A 20,402-nucleotide genomic window follows, 5' to 3' on the forward strand; every position below is an offset into this window, starting at 1 on the left:
GAGCCCAGAAAAATAAAGTCTGACACTGTTTCCACTGTTTCCCCATCTATTTCCCATGAAGTGATGGGACCGGATGCCATGATCTTCGTTTTCTGAATGTTGAGCTTTAAGCCAACTTTTTCACTCTCCACTTTCACTTTCATCAAGAGGCTTTTGAGTTCCTCTTCACTTTCTGCCATAAGGGTGGTGTCATCTGCATATCTGAGGTTACTGATATTTCTCCCAGCAATCTTGATTCCAGCTTGTGTTTCTTCCAGTCCAGCGTTTCTCATGATGTACTCTGCATATAAGTTAAATAAACAGGGTGACAATATACAGCCTTGATGTACTCCTTTTCCTATTTGGAAACAGTCTGTTGTTCCATGTCCAGTTCTAACTTATTCCTGACCTGCATACAAATTTCTCAAGAGGCAGATCAGGTGGTCTGGTAGTCCCATCTCTTTCAGAATTTTCCACAGTTTATTGTGATCCACACAGTCAAAGGCTTTGGCATAGTCAATAAAACAGAAATAGATGCTTTTCATATACTGGAATATTATTCAATAGTAAAAAAGGAAGGAGGTTCTGACTTACATTACAACAAGGATGAACCTTGAGGACATTCAGTTCAGTTTAATTCAGTTGCTCGGTCACGTATGACTCTTTGAGATCCCATGAACTGCAGCACGCCAGGCCTCCCTGTCCATCACCAACTCCCAGAGTTTACCCAAACTCATGTGCATTGAGTTGGTGATGTTGAGGACATTATGCTAAGTGAAATAAGCCAGTCACAAAAATAAAATATTATTCCACTTATATGAGGTTCTTAGAATCATCAAAATCATAGAGACAAAGTAGAATGGTGGTTGCCTGGGCCATGGAAGACAGGTAAGTATAGGGAGTTATCGTTTAACAGGAATAGAATTTCAGTTTTACAAACTGAAAAGAATACTAGAGATAGACTATGGCAATGGCTGTACATTATAAATATATTTAGTAAAACTGAACTGTACACTTATAAAATGGTAAAGATGATAAACTTTGTATTTTATCATAATAAAAAAATTGGAAAATAAAAGAGTTAGGAATCAAGAGTAATCAAGGTGGAGAGATACTATTAAGCAGAAGCTATATTTTTTTAATGTAGTAAAAGATATCAAGAAATTTTTTGTTCGTGTTTTATGCTTTTTGTAGCATATAAGTTAACTCCTTCCGTATCCTAATTTTAAGAGAAAGACCTGTATTTCCTTCTAAATATATTAAAGTTTTGCTTTGCACATTTTGGTCTCATCTAGAAGTATTTTCACCACTGTCCGATGAATACACTAAAGGTTTTCACACCGTGTGTTCTTGATTTTGGACACTAAGGTACTATGGTACTAAGGTACTATGAAAAAAAGAGCCAGGAGGCCTGGTCTCATTTTCAACTGTCACTAACTTGATTGGTTTGAGACAAATCTCTGGCCTTTAATTTCTTCATGGGAGAACACTAAATGATACTGAGGTCTTTTTCAACTCAAAGAGAGAAAAATGATCCATCCACAATAACAAGTCAACACTAGGGAGAGTAAAAGATTTAAAAGTAAAACTGAATTTGCACTGTAATTTAATTTAATTTTGGTGTTTTATATCTTTTTATGAAAAGAATTAAAACTATAAACTTAGAAAAAACATAACCCTAAAACTGCTTGTGAACTACTTTATCAATAGTTTTATATATTAAAAAGTCAAAGTAATTTTTCCTAAATTGCTGTGTACATAATACTCCTTTTTTTCTTTGCTTTTTAGAAAGTTGGGCATAAAACAATACTTAAACCACTTCTTAACATGGTTATCAGAAGAGAGCTATTGCCAAGAGTTTGATTTATAGAGAAGTCATGGTTCGACTGACTTTGGATCTAATTGCCAAGAACAGCAATCTTAAACCCCGAAAAGAAGAAAACGTTCTACAATATCTGAAGAAAATAACTCATATAAATTTTTCAGATAAAAATATAGATGCAATTGTAAGAACTCTGAAATTATTTCTTATTTTTATATAATTAGCAATGTAAAGTATAGAAATTGGTATATCCAACTAGTTCCCAAGATGTGGCTGTATTTTAAAAGATCTTAACTTAATGAAAGCTGGGATATTTTTTAGCAGAATTTCACTCCTACCTCTTGCCTACTTACTCTAACTCTACCACAACACAAAAAATGATAGATTCTTTAAAAATATCTTTAAGTATTTTCTTACCTTCAAAAGTAAGTAGTGTTCATTTATATAAAGACATATAAAAAGAAAGAAATTGACTTTAATTCTTTCACATAGAAAAACCAAGGGTGATGTCCTTTCTCCCTTTTTTTCCTAGACATAAGTGTTAGTCAGTCAGTCCTGTCCAACTCTCTGTGACTCCCTGGACTATAGTCCACCAGGCTCCTCTGTCCATGGGATTCTCCAGACAAGAATACTGGCGTGGGTAGCCATTCCCTTCTTCAGGGGATTTTTCCCGACCCAGGGATTGAACCCAGGTCTCTCATTACTCCGGCAAATTCTCTACCACCTGAGCCACCAGGGAAGCCCCCTGGTGGGGGCTATACATATAGTCATATAGTTTTACAATAATGGGTCATATTGAATGTACTGTTTTCATTTTTTTAATGAGATCTACAAGATATTACTAAAGAAATTAAAGGATATTTAATGGTGTTCCCTTCAATCGCATTATTATAGCTTATTAATCCATTGTTCTTGAATATCTAGATGATTTCCAGTGGTTTTTCAATATTCCAAACCACACAGTTTATTTCCAATCCTACAGAAAGATTAAGCCCTGATTCATAACGTTGAAGCAATAATTGGTTAGATGCTTTAACTTCCAGAGGAGTCTAACTGTTTCCAAGGAAAACTGCTTGCACTGGGAAAACCTTTCTTAGCAAAAACAATTTTATTGATAAGGTTACAGAATACTAAAGCCTAGAACTAATATTGTAAGCATTCTGGTCTTATTTTGACTGTGCTAAGAATGGGGGAATTCTGTTCTTTTATATTAACCTTAATGAAATGTATCGAATGATAGAGTGAAAAGCTTTCTTGAAAACGACCCTCTAAGTTTTCATAAGAAATTAAGTATGATCTGTTTTTGTTTTCCTTTTAGGAAGATCTCTCTCTTTGTAAAAATCTTAGTGTTTTATATTTGTATGATAACCGCATTAGTCAAATCACTAACCTGAATTATGCCACCAATCTGACCCACTTATACCTACAAAACAATTGTATTTCATGTATAGAGAACCTCAGGTCATTAAAGAAACTGGAAAAACTGTAAGTGCTTTTATTTCTCAGTAATGTAATTGTCATCATTACAGTAATATTTTTGCATGCAAGCATTTCCTTTATCTGTCCCATTTTTATTCCTCTGCAGTATTACTGTTATATATGTAATACTTGATAATTTGTATTCTGTAAGCCCTGGTATGCTTCTTTTGCAGGAGGGTGAGTTGTCTCAAGGGCTTATAGGGATATCTAAAACATGCTTATTTAGGCTCAAATGGTGAAAAAAGTGTCCATGGAACCCAAATGAGTTCTGTGCCTTTCAGAATCACACATCTCAAAAGGGCAGGGTCATAGAACTGATAATGTTGATGTAGATTTGACTGTAAAAGGCATTACTGCCTATGATTTTAATTAAACAATGGGGCCCAGTGGATCCAATTTCCCCATATTGGAAGAACTATCACTGCTTTCCAAAAAGCAGGCCAAGGTCTCAGAATGGGGGGAAGAAGTAAGGTGGGAGACGCTTATTAAAACTTCATATTGCTGTATAAAACAGACATGCAAAAAGGATTTACTATGTAACACAGGGAACTATGTTCAATATCTTCTAATAACCAATAATGGAAAAACAATCTGAAAAAAAAATATATATATATATAATTGGGTCACTTTGCTATACACCACAAACTAACACAATACTGTAAATCAACTATATATCAATTTTTAAAATGCGGATTTCTGGGTTCCAACCTAGGTAACCAAATCAGAATCTCTGGCAGTTAGGCTCAGAAATCTTTACTTTTAAACCTATAACTCAGATGATTCTTATGCACTCTAACACAAGAGGAGCACAGATAGAGAGGACTAGTCCAGTTCTCTTATTTTAAAAATGAACATTTCTCAGAATTAATTAATTATAAGAATCAAATAAACAAACCTTTCACTGATTTAATACAAAAGAACATTCTGCATGTACAGATGACCTTTGACTATCGAGGTTTTTCAATAGAAAACACTATAGAGCTGCATGGTCCATGGTCCAGTTGGTAGATCTGCAAATATGAAGTAATCAGGGATAAAGAGTGCCCACTCTAAGTGATATGCAAATTTCACTACATGAAGGTCAGCGTCCCTAACCAGACCCCATACATACACCCAATATTCATTGGTAAACTGTATAATTTTCAAATAGTTCAATGATTTTGTTATGTTTTCATCATACACATAGACCGTGATGTCTCAGAATGCCTCCTTAAAATTTTGTTTTATATTTTGCAGATATCTGGGAGGCAATTACATTGCTGTCATAGAAGGCTTAGAAGGACTAGAAGGACTAAGAGAGCTTCATGTTGAGAGTCAGAGGCTTCCCCTTGGAGAAAAGCTCGTGTTTGATCCAAGAACCCTTCATTCTCTGGCAGTAAGGCTGCATTTGAGTATTCTGACAAAGACTATAGTGACCAATGGTTATAATGAAAAAAAAAGAAAGGTGGTGAAGGTTTATCTGGACATTGTACATACTGTGCATGTTTATATGGTCAGTTGAGAATTTAAGGGCTAAAACTAATTTTTCCTACATAATTTATTTGGCTGCTCTGGGTCTTAGTTGCAGCACAAGGGATCTTAGTTGCAGCATGGGAAATCTAGTTCCCTGTCCAGGGATTGAACCCCGGGCCCCCTACATTGGGGCTTCCTTGGTGGCTCAGACAGTAAAGAATCTGCCTGCAATGCAGGAGACCTGGATTCAATCCCTGGGTGATGAAGATCCGCTGGAGAAGGAAATGGCTACCAACTCCAGTATTCTTGCCTGGAAAATTCCATGGAAGGAGGAGCCTACCAGGCTACAGTCCATGGGGTCACAAAGAGTCGGATACAACTGAGCAACTAACCCTTTCACTTTCCCCTACTATGGGAGCATGGAGTCTTAACCACTGGACCACCAGGGAAGTCCTGGGTAGTGCTTTAAATTGGAAAAGAAAGGAGTGACCTGATTTCTATCCTATCCTCCCTACTCTCCTATAGAAACAACTATGTTTCAGCTCAACCTCAGCTGAACCAAGCAGACTTACCCCACTGTGGGGATGGCTAGTTCTATTACAAATTGCCACTGAAAATACTTTTGCTTGCTCATTTTGGCATAGATTCAGGCAGATTCTGAAATCCTATTTGAAAGGAATACTTTTAAAGCTATACTTCAAGTCCTGAAAAGTATCAGGAAGTATCTTCTCTAAAGGTGGGATACCTGAGTGAGTTGTCTCCATCTTGGTAGAGAATCCTGGGCCTTAAGAGTTTAGATGCCTCTGACTTAGTGTTGCTCTATTATATACTTATGTCCTCATTAACAGCTGATTTTGAAGTTCTTGTTGATTGGTAATTATTATTTTACCTGGCTCCTGAACATACAAATTACCAAGAGAAAACTATATGGAGAGATACAGATAAAAATACAAACAAGATATTCTTTCAATTCTTGATCATGTTTCCTATTTAGAAAAACAAAGATGAAAACTGTTTCTCCCTAATCTTAGTGATATTTAACACAGAAGGATAATTTGCTTAAACTAAAATAAGCATTTTTTCTACAATGTGTTATTTGCTTATTGGGACATCTTTTTTCTCTCTTTCCTTCTTTCTTGGCTTCTATCTATAAATTTCTCTCATATCTTGGAAGAGAAAAATCAGATTTATGAAGGAACTTTAGACAAAAATAGTAAGTTACATTACAATTACCATAGTCCTAAAAGTTTCATCAGAAAAAGAAATGGCATAAAAACAAAACTTCCAAGGATTTTTATTTTCTTGTCTAAAGAGGAAAACAGCCTGAACTGATCAATTAAAAATTTTTCACAGATTAGGATTTCTGGTTTCTACATATAGCATTTAAGTAGATTATTTATTAATCCTAAATTAGTTCCTTTTCTTACAGAAATCCCTCTCTATATTGAATATCAGCAATAATAATATTGATGACATAAGAGACTTAGAAATACTGGAGAATCTTAATCAGCTCATAGCAGCTGACAACCAACTTCTGCATGTGAAGGTAAGGTAAAGAAAAAAGTTTTCAATATTTACATGAAATTGTGGTTGAAAATACTTATTTTACTATACCTATAAACTTACTTTTAAAACTATTCTAAATTTGTTCTAAAAGTAGTTCATTAGTCTTTACTTTGTAATGTATTTATTTGCATAATTCTGCTCTTACCTGATTTTCTCTTCCATACCCCAAGATCTCCATCCCTCACCGACAGACAGATGTTTCTCTGAGAAGGAAGTATATGCTTTTTCCACTCAATGTTATTTTTCTATCAAATGTTTCCCTCTAGATACTTTGCTGTCAAAGGTCCATATAGTCAAAGCTATGGTTTCCCCAGTAGTCATGTACAGATGTGAAAGTTGGACCATAAAAAAGGCTGAGTGACGAAGAAATGCTGCTTTTCAAACTGTTGGAGAAGACTCTTGAGAGCCCCTTGGACTACAGGGAGATCAAACCAATCAATCCTAAAGGAAATCAACCCTGAATATTCATTAGAAGGACTGATGCTGAAGCAGAAGTTCCAACACTTTGGTCACCTGATGTGAAGAGCTGACTCATTAGAAAAGACCCTGATGCTAGGGAAGATTGAAGGCAGGAGGATAAAAGGATGACAGAGGATGAGATGGTTGGATGGCATGATCAACTCAATGGACATGAGTTTGAGCAAACTCTGGGAAATGGTGAAGGACACAGAACCCTAGGGTGCTGCAGTCAATGGGGTCGCAAGGAGCAGACACAACTGAGTGACTGAACAAGACACTAGATTTCTTGCCTCTTAACTCTGATCTCCCAATGAACGAGTTTCTAGTAACTGTAACTAGACGTGAACGCTCTCCTTGCTGCTCCTCCAAGGGAAACACCTGTATCTTTAATTTATTCTAATTTGCACTAGCTATATTCTGGTCATATTATGCCATATCATACCACATTCATTCAATTACTCATTCATTCAAACATGTATTGAGCATCTACATGTTTGCCAGGCATTATACTACTCTATGTAGATCAGAAGAAGAAAGAGTACAGGCCCAGGGAATAAAAAAAAAGTCAACAAGTGATCAGACTACAATGTGGTTCTGTTTTCATAAGTATTATAGTATCACTAACTTAGCCTAGGGCTAGGGAAGACTTCCTGGAACCAGTCATTTGTGAGCTGAACCACTGCCAAGACCTCATAGTTTCTGGTTTGGCAATGACGTGGCTGTGATATAATTCCTTTACATTAGACCATAGGAAGAAGAATAGGCTTCTTTCCCCCATAAATAGAACTCTTGTTTCAAAAGCACTTACAGAAAGAAAAAAAAAATAAGCACTTTCAGACAGCTATCCACTGACTCTAAAACAGTTATTTCTGGTCTTGTTTCCAAATTTAGCACTATTACCTTGCTCATCTCATAGCCACTGTAGTTGTTCACTTGCTAGGTTCTGTCCAACTCTTTGCAACCCCATATACTGCAGCACACCAGGATACCCTGTCCTTCACTATCTCCCAGAGTCTGCTCAGACTCATGTCCATTGCATTAGTGATGCCATCCAACCATCTCATCCTCTGTTGCCCCCTTCTCCTCCTACCCTCAATCTTTCCCAGCATCAGGGTCTTTTCTAATGAGTCAGTTCTTCACATCAGGTGGCCAAAGTGTTGGAGCTTCAGCTTCAGCATCAGTCCTTCTAATGAATATTCAGGGTTGATTTCCTTTAGGATTGACTGGTTTGATCTCTTTGCTGTCAAAGGGACTCTCAAGAGTCTTCTCTGGCACCACAATTCAAAAGAATCAGTTCTTCAGTGCTTAGGCTTCTTTATAGTCCAACTCTCACATCCGTACATGACTACTGAAAAAACCATAGCTTTGACTATATGGACCTTTGTTGGTAAAGTGATATCTCTGCTTTTTAATACGGTGTCTACGTTTGTGATAACTACTGTCAGCAGTAGATAATTACTAAAATAAATATTATTCTACTACAAATGAATTCCCCCAAATATCAAAATGTCTTTAAGAGCAAGGACTTTTTGTCGATTTCAGGATGCCCTAGAGCTCAGGCCAGTGCCTGGCACACAGTAGACACCTACTACGTGTTTATAAAATGAATGAATACAATAACAATTTAAAATATTCAACCATCTGGGGAAGGAAAGCAAATCATTTAGTAAGTTCCGAAGGCTGAGATACACCAGAAGTTGCTTTTCCTTCCCATAGAGAAAAGATATTCACATTGTGAGGATGAAATCTCAAGTTCTTTTGCTGCCAGCAAGAAGATACACACAATTAAAAACACTGAGACACAGCTTCTTGGATGTCTGAATACAGACTTGCCTAGGAGTCATTTGGAATGTGCTTTTATGGTCATTTTAAATCATCCTCCGAAGGCTTAGTCAAAGGGCAGGAAGGTTAGCATCAGAATATTAACTTAGTTCTCTTTATATATTCCTGGGATCAGCGTCTCCATTTTTTGGCTTTAATTTTTCCATTCTTTATACACATTGATCGAAGTTGCCCCAAAGCTGCTGACATCAAGCCCTGTGCCATGGGAGAGAAAGCTCAATGTGCCATACATAAAGTCACTGACATCCATCCTAAGAGTCTTCAACAACAGACAGCTTTGTGCCATGGGGAAAAAGAAATGTACATCATTAGAGAATTCTAACCAAACCACTATAATTACCGATGGCTTTTAGCACTCAAACCAGCTACCCTTTATTTGGACACTGTAGGTTCCTCAAATGCATCTACAGAAAATACATGAAATAAAAAAATGAAAAAAATAATGGTCCCTTAGGATGATTGCATAAGGACCTGGAGGAATCTGGGCAAATAGCTTCTGTCCTCCCTGCTATTTGGGATTTCATTTCCTTCCCTCTCACCCACAGCTGCCACGGACTCCTTCCCCCAAGATCTTCTAGCCCTGCCAGCATCTCTCCTATTCCCTAGTCCAAAGTCCAGGCAGAGACTCTGGGTGAGGGAGACGAGGTGTGGGTAGAAGAGGAGTAGAGGAACAAACAAAATAGAAGATAAATCCTGTCTCTCCATTCTATGTCTGCAGCACTTCTAATCAGCAGAATTTTCAAAACAGTTCCATATAATCTCTTACTTAAAACTCTTGTTCTGCTTCTCACCTCAGATCCATTCATTCATTCAGGCATTCACTATTTCTTCTTTTTCATTCATTCAGAACACCTACCATGTGGCAGCACTTGCTAGACAAAGGGGAAGACGATAGTGAGCAAAAAAAAAAAAAAAAAAACAGATCCAGTCCCTGAACTCAAAGATCTCTCAGCATTGAGAGGAAGAGAAACATTAAGCACATAACTATCCAAAACATAAGTAAAATTGTACCCCAGGCAAGTGCTATAAAGGAGCAGTATGTCGCTCTGAAAGCCTATAACTAGGGGAACTACCTTAGGGAGCTGAATGAAGGCTTCCCTTAGGAAGGCAGTGCTGAGCTGAGCTCTGAAAGAACAGAATGGCTTACCAAGTAAAGAGAATAATGTGCAAAGGCCGAGGGGCAGGTAAGAGTAGGACTCAGGGAGCCTGTAAGAAAAGCCATAAAGGATGCAGTCAAGTAGGGTAAGTTGCTTCCAAGAACTGAGACAAAGAAAGTACAAAATTGTCAATGTATTGCTCAGTGGTAATGTTAGTGGTTCCTGATCAAACGCACCAGGTTGTAACAGTGCCCAGTGATTGAGGAAGCAGAGGCAGTGACCAAGACCCTTATAATTCCAAGTGTGGTCCTAGAACCAGCAGCATCAGAAGTGCAGAATCTCAACTTCTGCCCCCATACCTACTAAACCAGGACCTGCATTTAAACAAGAACACTACATGATTCATAAGGACATAAAAGTTAGAAAAGAACTGGTCTGGACTACTATTTAAGGAAGTGTAGCGATGGTGGGTAAGAGATAGGATAAAGCCCAGAGGAGGTGGAGAGACTGGAAATTGAAGAGAAGGATGATCCCAAGAGTAGGAGGCCTGTGGAGAGAGGAAGGGATGAGAGAACTAATTCATTTGGGAAAAGAGGTAGGACTTTTCCTTTGCTGATAAAAATTGGAAAAAGGAATGGAAGAGGAAGTGTGAGACCAAAGGCAGAAAACTGAGAGAACTCTATGCTAGATGACCCAGTTCTCTTTAATAAAAATGGTGGCAGAATCAATCACTGAGGAGAAAGAAACATTTTAAGCCAAATAATAATCCATACTTTAGAAACTCCCTTTTTTAACTCATAGAGCTCTAGTTTAAATATTTTCTTTTGACTAGTATTTATTTGCATTTTTTCCCTGGTAACTCTTTTAAATAAGAATGAGACAATGGAGACTTCCTGGCAGTCCAGTGGCTAGGACTCCATGCTCCAAATGCAGGGGGTCTGGGTTCAATCCCTGATCAGGGAAATAGATGCCACATATAGTGCAACTAAGAGTCTGCATGCCACAACTAAAGATCTCGCATGATTCAACCAAGACCTAGCACACCCAACTAAATAAATATTTTTAAAAGAATGCAACAATGTATTAACCATTTATAATAAAACCTGGATTTCTGCAAGTAACTTGATGAGCCATGAACTAGTAAAAGGCCAACATTATATATCTTGCTGATACTATTAAATCAAATAAATATCATGGCTGCAAAAATGTATAACAACTTGAAAAAAAGTTTAATCTTTACCTTCAGTTTTTATGTCTGCAAAGTTTGCTAAGTCAATAAAATGATCTGAAAAGTTCATCTCCCAGTCAGATATATCAGTCAGTGATTTACTTCATTAGTTTTCTGATGCCCATTTATCATGAGGTAAAGCATTTTAGAATGAACAGTGGAAATCAAAAATTTGACGTGCTTGCCTTTTATAAAATATTTGACTTATAAGATACAAACAAATAAACCACTATGGCCTGTCATGTATTTCCAGTTTCTAATTTATTCAACCTCTGCTCAATATTGATCCTGACAAGCAAAGTAACTCAAAAGATAAATTTATTCACTCCACAGTTTAGTCAGGAACAAGCCCAAAATTATAGATTTTCCCAGGCAGATGATGACAGGCAGTCACAGGGATGACAAATGGCTGTCTTTAGATTTAGTTAGGACAGTTGGGCTAGACGTTTCCAATAAAGATTGGCGCATGCTGGTCAAATACAGGTTCATCAGTGGCCATCATTAATTGCAGCAAGAGCACTGCCAGTGCAGCACGCTCCTATCCTAGAGCTTAGACACCAGCCCTGCATGGGAAATAAAATCAGCTCCTTAGTATTTTGCAGCACTCCTCTAAGTGATAGCATGACATGATCATTTATCATACCGAGACTGTCCAGAGAAGTGTCTGCTCCCTTTAGCAACTTACTGAAGGGCACAAAAGTGAAAGCATTTTATGAAAGACAGGAAGGCAATGCACAACCAGAGCGTATCCAAAGGGTAATCATATTTCAACACAGGATTAGTTTAGTCTTAAATAAACATACACTGGGAGGAGGAGTATGCTGAGGGCCATTTATCAAGTGATGAACAATTAATAAAAACATACAGGACTCTTTATCCATATAAATTTTAAAGCTTTCTTATTGTTACTATAATGGGCATCATATTCAACACAGTACAAAGATGCAATGCGTAGTTCCATCCTTCCAGAGGTTTTTAAACTAAGAGAAATACAATTAAATTCTCACAGAAAATTATGGTTGCATCAAAAGCTGTGGAACAAATGCTGAGAAGAGGGCATAACCCATGACCCAGGACTGAAGGATGAAATTAGAACTTTCGAAAAGAACTTTCTTTTAAGGCATCAGTTACTTGTCAGTGGATCAGAACCTGACTCTCTCTTAACGTCACTTTTTCTCTGTGTTGACCAAAATTAAGAGAGAAGTAGCTCAGGGGTAGCAGGGCAGACAAAGAGGCAGAGAAATAACACATGTATTCCCTATCTGCTCTGCCTCACACACTTTACATGCCACAGCAACGAATACTCTAATTACCCTCACTTTATAAATGAGGTTACAGACTTGCCTAAGGTCAAATAGTAAGAAGCGATGTCAGAAAGTTTAGGATTGCTTGTACAATTGCTTATACAATTCCTTGTATTTTTCACATAACTTATTTATTTGAATCCATCAGAGTCTAGCACAAAAATTAACCCGTAACTCAATACATACCTGATGAATAATGAAGTAAGCAGAACTAGAAATACTACTTTATATGGGAAGACATTGGTCTCTGAAAGATTAAAGTGCTCTGCAGTGGGTTCTGAAAACCCAGCTGTGCTTCTAATTATTCCCCAAAAGACAGCATTTCTTCATGTAGACACAGGCACCTATCTGGATGTTCCATTTTTGTTACCTCCTTTTACAGTTTTGGGAGGATATTTAATATGTAGAAGGGACCTGCTACCAAAGCTTCATGGTAAATATATATTCTAAAGTCTAAAGAATAAATATAGTCTTATTATATGAGTTTTTTTCCAAAAATGGAAAAATGAAATATCTAAGCAACAGTAAACATGGATCAAGCAAGAATAAGGTGGAAGATACAAATAGTTAAATAGATATACAATGCTAAATAGTATCCAGCTTTGAAGGTGAGGAAATGCTATGGGGAATAAAAATACCAGCCAATGCATTAACAATTACTTTCAGCTTAGAAATTAAGAATATGTATGTATAATTTGTATTTCCTAATTTTTCCCTTATAACCTATGATAAGTTTGGTCTTAGCCTGAAGAAAACAAAAGAATCATAGGTGTTTGCCTGCTGCTATCCTCTGGAACTTTTATTAACTTTGTAATTCTCATACTCATATTCTAATGAAAAGCAGTCCTCTTGGATATGCACAGTATCATATGTATACAGCAGTGCTCAGAAAACCAAAAGCTCTCCACAGGATTAGTTATTATCAGTATTTATTATTACTGTCAGCAAAACATTTGCTTTAAAATAATGGTTTTGCCCTATTGAAGGTAGTTTTCCCTTTTTTTGCCTATGGCCACTGAATTATTAAAAATCAATCATGGGCAACAGAGTAGAAAGAGGGAAGAAAGCAAGGAAAGGAATGACAGAAAGACAAGACATTGGAGAAAGACAGTAACACTGGATTGAAAAAAAACAGGGAGAGAGAGGAGGTGATGCGGGCAAACAGAAAGCTTGTTCTTAAAGGTGACTAATCTGTTTTTCTCACATTTAGTTGGGTTTTCAACCATAGAACAATTTAATCATCCCTTTAAATATCAATAAGCTGATTTTCTTAAAAGCTATTAAAACATGAAAATGTTTATGATGCACATAAAACAAAACTGTACACACAGTATGATTGACAATTAAAAAAGAAATCCCTATGCTCAAAAAAGAAGACTAGAAGGATACATAACACATTAAAAGTGATCTTTGGGACTTCCCTGGTGGTTCAGCAGTTGGGAATCTGGCTGCCAGTGCAGGGGACGCCAGTTTGATCCCTGGTCTTGGAAGATTCCAAATGCCACAAGGCAACTAAGCCCGTGTGCCATGACTACTGACACCATGCTCTAGAGCTGGTGATTCGCAACTCCTGAGCCCATACGTCACCACTACTGAAGCCTGTGTGCCCCAGAGCTGGTGCTCCACAAGAGACGCCACCACAGTGAGAAACCTGCCACCACAACTAGAGAGTAGCCCCTGCTCACAGCAGCCAGCGAAAGCCTGCACTCAGCAACAAAGACCCAGCGCAGCCAAAAAGAAATATTTCTTAAGTGATCTTTGGGTAATAAACACACATGGGATTTTTTTCTTCATTTTCTCCCTTTGATACATTTTTTATAGGTTTTAAAAGGAAAAGCAACTATATTGCTTGCAATGTCAATGGACTGCTTACTTACTACTCCATAATGGCCTTAATCTGTAAACTTCCATAAACTCTGCTAAGAACAAGGCATCTTCTGTAGCATGGATAGCCAGAAAGGCAAAGTGTTTCCTGAGATACAGGTTGGGTCCATTTAAGCTAGTGTGACACAGTACAATTCTGTGGTCCTCAACTCAGGACCTTACTTTTTGTCTCATCTTTAGCCCCTTCTATTAATACTACAGACCATTTCATCAAAAAAAGATGTATTGTACATCATCTAAGTACCTGGCACTGAGCTAGAACTCCATGGAAAATAGTAATTACCTTTAAAAACAGTTAACTGACATGAAAAAAATATTGATAAGTATGAAATACCTGTGTCTTGCTTTTTTCTCCTCTAATTATAGGATTTGGAGTTTTTACTGAACAAGTTGATGAAGCTGTGGAAAATGGATCTAAATAGAAATCCTGTTTGTCTCAAACCAAAATACAGAGATAGACTGATACTGGTGTCCAAATCACTGGGTACATGTTTCTATTATATTAATATAATTTTCCTAGAGAAAGAGACTTGGTTAACTCTTTAGTTAATGTATCAGCAAGCCTTCAGAAATATGAATATAACATCTGGACCTACAAAAATGGTCAGCTTTAAATTTGATATTTTAATAAGAACAAAAGTTAAAATTGAGAAATAAAACATGAAAAAATATATTCTGTTCAGAAATAATTAAGATATCAAACACTTTCTTTAAAAAAGAAAATGTGGCTGTTACCAACAAAAAATATTTAGTCATAAATGTGTACAACTTGCTGACCTTTTGCCAAGTTTTCACTGGCACAAATCCTCTGAAGATGCCACGAGACTCTTGGTTCTGTAGGTAAAACTGATCAAACTTTTCATTGCTTGACATTTGCCAAATGGCGCCTTAAGAACTTTCCTTTCATTTAAAATGGGAGCAAAGTAGGGAGTCACTTTATGAGACCCTTACAAATAATAACACTCCTGAATATGCACTATATAAGGGAAAATGGACGAGTGCTCTTCAGTAGGGACCAGCTTACACAGTATCAGAAGGATAAGCACTGCCCTCTCACAGAGGAGATTGTGGGAGAGTTTCTATGACATGCTGTGTGTGCATGCATGCATGTTAAGTCACTTTAGTCATGTCCGACTCTTTGCAACCCCATGGACTGTAGCCCACCAGGCTCCTCTGACAATAGGATTCTCCAGGCAAGAATACTGGAGTGGGTTTCCATGCCCTCCTCCAGAGTATCTTCCTGACCCAGGGATCAAACCCATGTGTCTTACATCTCCTGTATTTGCAGGCAGGTTCTTTACAGTATTCTCAGGCTTCCCTTGTGGCTCAGCTGGTAAAGAATCCACCTGCAATGCGGGAGACCTGGGTTGGATCCTTGGGTTAGGAAGATCCCCTGGAGAAGGGAAAGGCTACCCACTCCAATATTCTGGCCTGGAGAATTCCAGGGACTACACAGTCCATGGGGTCGCACTGGACTCAACTGAGCAACTTTCACTTTCACTTTCTTTACCACTAGCGCCACCTGACATGCTGTACTTGGGCATCAGTTCAGTCAGTTCAGTTCAGTCGCTCAGTCGTGTCTGACTCTTTGCGACCCCATAAAAACTAACCAACCATTTCAAAACTCATGGCTGTAGTAAACCTTGGTTAATCACAACGCTAGTACAGTGGTTCTCTTGAGGGAAGGAGGGGTTGACAGGAGGCGTATCAAAAGTATCCAAAACGATTTTTCAAAAAACACATATGGGAGGATCACACCCTGCCTACCCTTTACCCCATCAGCCAAGAGTAGGAAACAGAACACACAGGAAGAACGATCATGTATATTAGGTATATTTTTAAAGTAAATTACTTGTATATTTATATTTAGAATACTATCATTCATTAAAAATTGTCTTTAAAGAAAGACATGATAAAATGTTCACAATATAATATTTAAAAAGTAGGATGTTAATACTATATAGAGAGTTCCATTTCTATATAATATACACATATATACATGGTACATACCTAGAAAACAAACCAATGCTAAGAAATATACTGAAGTATTATCAGTGATTTCAGTGATTATTTCGGGTTGTGAAATACAGGCGATGTTTTGCTTTTTTCCATTTCTTTGAATTTTCCAAATATCATACATACAACATACAAAAATTATTTGTGTAACTGAATATGCTCAATTTTCAAAACTTTTAAAAGGAACAAAACGTTAAAATAGCTGAAATTTCAATTCGTAGAATAAAGAAGCCAGCTATGTGTATTATTCCTATTATTTCCTGTATCTTAATGTATGTACTTTTAAAATACCATGTTACATATATAAAACTTCTTATTGACATTAACATAAAATATACTTTTCTTTTTCTATGAATAACCGTAAAATTATTAAATATTTAATTTTTGTTAAGTATGACATCTTTGTTTTGTAAAATAACAATGTAACTTATGCTTCAAGAAGGGCAACCAGACATCTAATTGTTTATAGTGATTCTCTTTGTTAGTCATGGAAAGGAGAGATATGGATAGTAATTACGGAGTCATTTTATGTTTTTGCCATCACGTTTTAGTTGTTTATAAAAAGCACATATTCTTTTTGAAATCAGAAAAAATAAAAATAAAAGCTTAACAGAAATTGTACAAATACAAGAAGTTGTATAAATAAGGTATTTTAAAAATAAATTTATTTCAGTCTAGAGTGTAACTTAAGTTCATGTGCCCTAAACCAGTGGTATATATATTGTATATGTATTATAATATTTATGTATTATATAGTAATATTTATGTTGTACTGATAGATAGCATTTATAACATGTATATATTACATTTTAAACATATATATTGTTTTTCTCTAGAATTCCTTGATGGAAAAGAAATTAAAAACATGGAAAGACAATTCCTAATGAATTGGAAAGCATCCAAAGATGCCAAGAAAACCAGCAAGAAAAAGAACAGTAAGAATGAGGATACACATAACTCATGCAACAGTAAGTAGGCCATCATTCATAGTCGGACACTCCTACCAGCAAAAGGAATATTATACTCAAGAACAACAACAAAATGCCAAAAATTAGGAGGGTTTGTTTCATTTTTTTAATGGGCTTTTTTTCTTAACTTGATTACAATTTCTAGAAAAAATTTCCTATAATGTTTATATATAAAAATGGTAGCTACTATCAAAAAAAGCTATGTTTAGTTCATACTGAGTTATAATTATGTTGGCTATATAAACAGAGAGCCATGAGGGTGGGGGAAATGTATAATTTTATATCTGGCAAAAGTGCATGGGGACTTCCCTGGTGGTCCAGTGGATAAGACTCCACGCTGCCAATGCAGGGGGCCCAGATTCCACCCCTGGGCCCTAAGGGAACTAAGATCTCATGTACTGCAACTAAGCCCACACATGGCAACTAGAGAAGCCTGTGTGCCACAACTACTGAGCCCATGCCGCAAGGAACAGTCCATGTGGTTGGTGCAACGAAGACCCCGTGCAGTCAAAATTTTTTAAAAAGTGAATGATACTAGTTATCTAAATGGTGAAACAACAATCAGCTATATAACTTGTGAAACTGAAGTCACAAGTATATTCATTTAGTAACAGCACAAAAATCACATTTTCATCAGGATAAAAAATAAAGATGTATCACAATCATATATGTGGCCTATACTTGGTGGCCTGTCCCCTTTCTTAAATACATACCCTATCATTTGAATATTTTGATTATAATATGCCTAAGGTGGTGTTACAAGGATATGGCAACCTCCCGAGTATAGCCTAACTAATGAAACTAACTGTAGCTAAGTGTAATGTGTAATAATCATCTTTACCATATTGGGGAGTATCCTAGAATTCACTCTTCACCAATTCTGTAGTCAACAATATTGGAATGAGCCACTTCCTCTGTTCCATGTTCGTTTTCTAGTTCCACAGCTAACAGGATGGAGACATGGGAAGAAGTGAGACCAGGCGAACAGGGAAAGAGGAACTAAAACAGTGTAGTGTGGCTTTACGCATAGACAGCATATCCTAGGAGCTCTATCACTCTAGGACAAGGAGGTTGAGGTGAAGAGAAGTAGATGGAAAGCTCTGATGATTTTGCCATATTGTATCCACTGAACATGAACTGTTACTTTTATCTCACGAGTGATGATACTGTATTGGCAATATGAATTTCTCAAGATTTGAAACTTATAAAATGGACAAGAGGCATTTCCCCCTCTGCTTATACGTGGTTGGCTGTGAAGGGCAAAACTAGACTCAGGGTAAGGATTTACCTGTTTTCAGTATTACCTCAAAGATGCCAAAGTACAACCAAAGCAATGTTGAGAAAGATCAATAAAACTGAAGGGATAATGCTCCCTGTTTTCAAGCTACAGTTGAACCCTGAGCAATAAGGAGGTTAGGGGCACTGACCCTCCCCAATCTCGAAAATCTGCATGTGATTTTACAGTCAGCCCTCCATATCTTTGGTTCCACATCTGAGGATTCAACCAACCTCAGATCATGTAATACTGTAGTATATACTATAGAAAAAAAAATTCATGTAAAAGTGGACCTGAGGAATTCACACTTGTGTCATTCAAGGGTCAGCTGTATACTGCAAAGCTACAGTAACCAGGGAGATCAAACCAGTCAATCCTAAAGGAAATCAGTCCTGAATATTCACTGACTCATTGGGAAAGACCCTGATGCTGGGAAAGATTGAAGGCAAGAGGAGAAGAGGACAGCAGAGGATAAGATGGTTGGATGGCATCACTGACTCAGTGGACATGAGTTTGAGCACACTCTGGGAGATTGTGAAGGACAGGGAAGCCTGGTATGCTGCAGTCCATGGAGTCACAAAGAGTTGAACATGACTTGGTGACTCAGCAACAACAGTAATCAAAACAGCATGGTACTGGCACAAAAATAAGACACATAGATCAATGGAACAGAATAGAGAGACCAGAAATAAACTCACAACTATACAGCCAATTAATTTACAACAAAGAAGGCAAGAATATGCAGTGGGGAAAAGACAGCCTCTTCAGTAAATGGTGTGAGGAAAACTAGACAGCTACATGTGAAAGAATCTGTCTTCTCAGGCAAGGGAAACAAAAACAAACAAATGGGACTAAACCAAACTCAAAAGCTTTTACAAAGTGAAGGAGACTACCAACCTGGTGAGAAGACAGTCTAGTGATTTTACAAAGTGAAGGAGACTACCAACCTGGTGAAAAGACAGCCTAATGATTTTACACAGTGAAGGAGACTTACCAACCTGGTGAAAAGACAGCCTAGTGAATGAGAGAAGAAATCTACAAACGACAGGACGTATAAGGGGTTAATATCCAAAATACATAAAGAACTCACACAACTTAGTATCAGAAAAACAAATAACCCAATGAAACAATGAGCAAGGACCTGAATAGACATTTTTCCCAAAGAAGACATACAGACAGTCAACAGACAAATAAAAAGATGCTCAGCATCACTAATCATCAGAGAAATGCAAATCAAAACCACAATGAGATATCACCTTACACCTGTCAGAATGGCAATTATCAAAAAGGCAAATTACAAGTGTTGGCAAGGATGTGGAGAAAAGGGAACCCTGGTGCACTGTTTGTAGGACTGTAAATTGGTGCAACCACCATGGTAAACAGTATGGAGGTGCCTCAAAAATTAAAAACAGAATGGACCATGTGATCATGTGATCCAGTAACTTCACTACTGGGTATGGAAGAATCGATGAAGAAGATGCAATATATACAATGGAATATTACTCAGCCATTAACAATATGAATAGTATCTTACCACTTGTGACAACATAGGTGGATATAGAGGGTATTATGCCAAGTAAAATAAGTCAAAAAGAGAAAGGCCAACACTGAATGATCTCATATGTGGAATCTAAAAAACAAGGCAATGAAAACAGACTCATACAGAAGAGTGGTTGCCAGGAGGAGTGCGATGAACAGGTGAAGGGGATTAAAAGGTAAACCTCCAGTTATAAAATGAATAAGCCACAGGGACAAAACATACAGCACAAAGAATATGCTCAACAATATTACAATAACTTTGGATGAGGACATATGGTTACTAGGCTTATTTGTTGTTGCTGTTCAGTCACTAAGTTGTATCCAACTCTTTGTGACCCCATGGACTGAAGCACACCAGGCTTCCCTGCCCTTCACTATCTCCCAGAGTTTGCGCAAACTCATATCCATTGAGTCGGTGATGCCATCCAACCATCGCATCCTCTGTTGCCCCCTGCTCCTTTGTGACCCCATGGAATGTAGCCTGCCAGGAT

At 37.3% G+C, this 20,402-nt stretch overlaps 1 protein-coding gene across 3 annotated transcripts in view; it reads left to right on the plus strand.

Annotated features, from left to right (window-relative positions):
* Positions 1-20,402, plus strand: part of PPP1R42 (protein phosphatase 1, regulatory subunit 42) — a 44,558-nt gene that overhangs the window by 9,459 nt on the left and 14,697 nt on the right. For all 3 annotated transcript variants that reach the window (XM_010848457.1, XM_010848459.1, XM_010848458.1), the window contains exons 2-7: positions 1,768-1,985; positions 3,120-3,286; positions 4,517-4,655; positions 6,162-6,278; positions 14,479-14,596; positions 16,965-17,096. In XM_010848457.1, the coding sequence (XP_010846759.1) occupies positions 1,857-1,985; positions 3,120-3,286; positions 4,517-4,655; positions 6,162-6,278; positions 14,479-14,596; positions 16,965-17,096 (802 nt within the window). In that variant the 5' untranslated portion in view covers positions 1,768-1,856. The remainder of the gene's footprint in view (positions 1-1,767; positions 1,986-3,119; positions 3,287-4,516; positions 4,656-6,161; positions 6,279-14,478; positions 14,597-16,964; positions 17,097-20,402) is intronic.

This window comes from Bison bison, unplaced genomic scaffold (genome assembly GCF_000754665.1).
Source record: "Bison bison bison isolate TAMUID 2011002044 unplaced genomic scaffold, Bison_UMD1.0 scf7180017864267, whole genome shotgun sequence".
NCBI classification, from domain to species: Eukaryota; Metazoa; Chordata; class Mammalia; order Artiodactyla; family Bovidae; genus Bison; species Bison bison.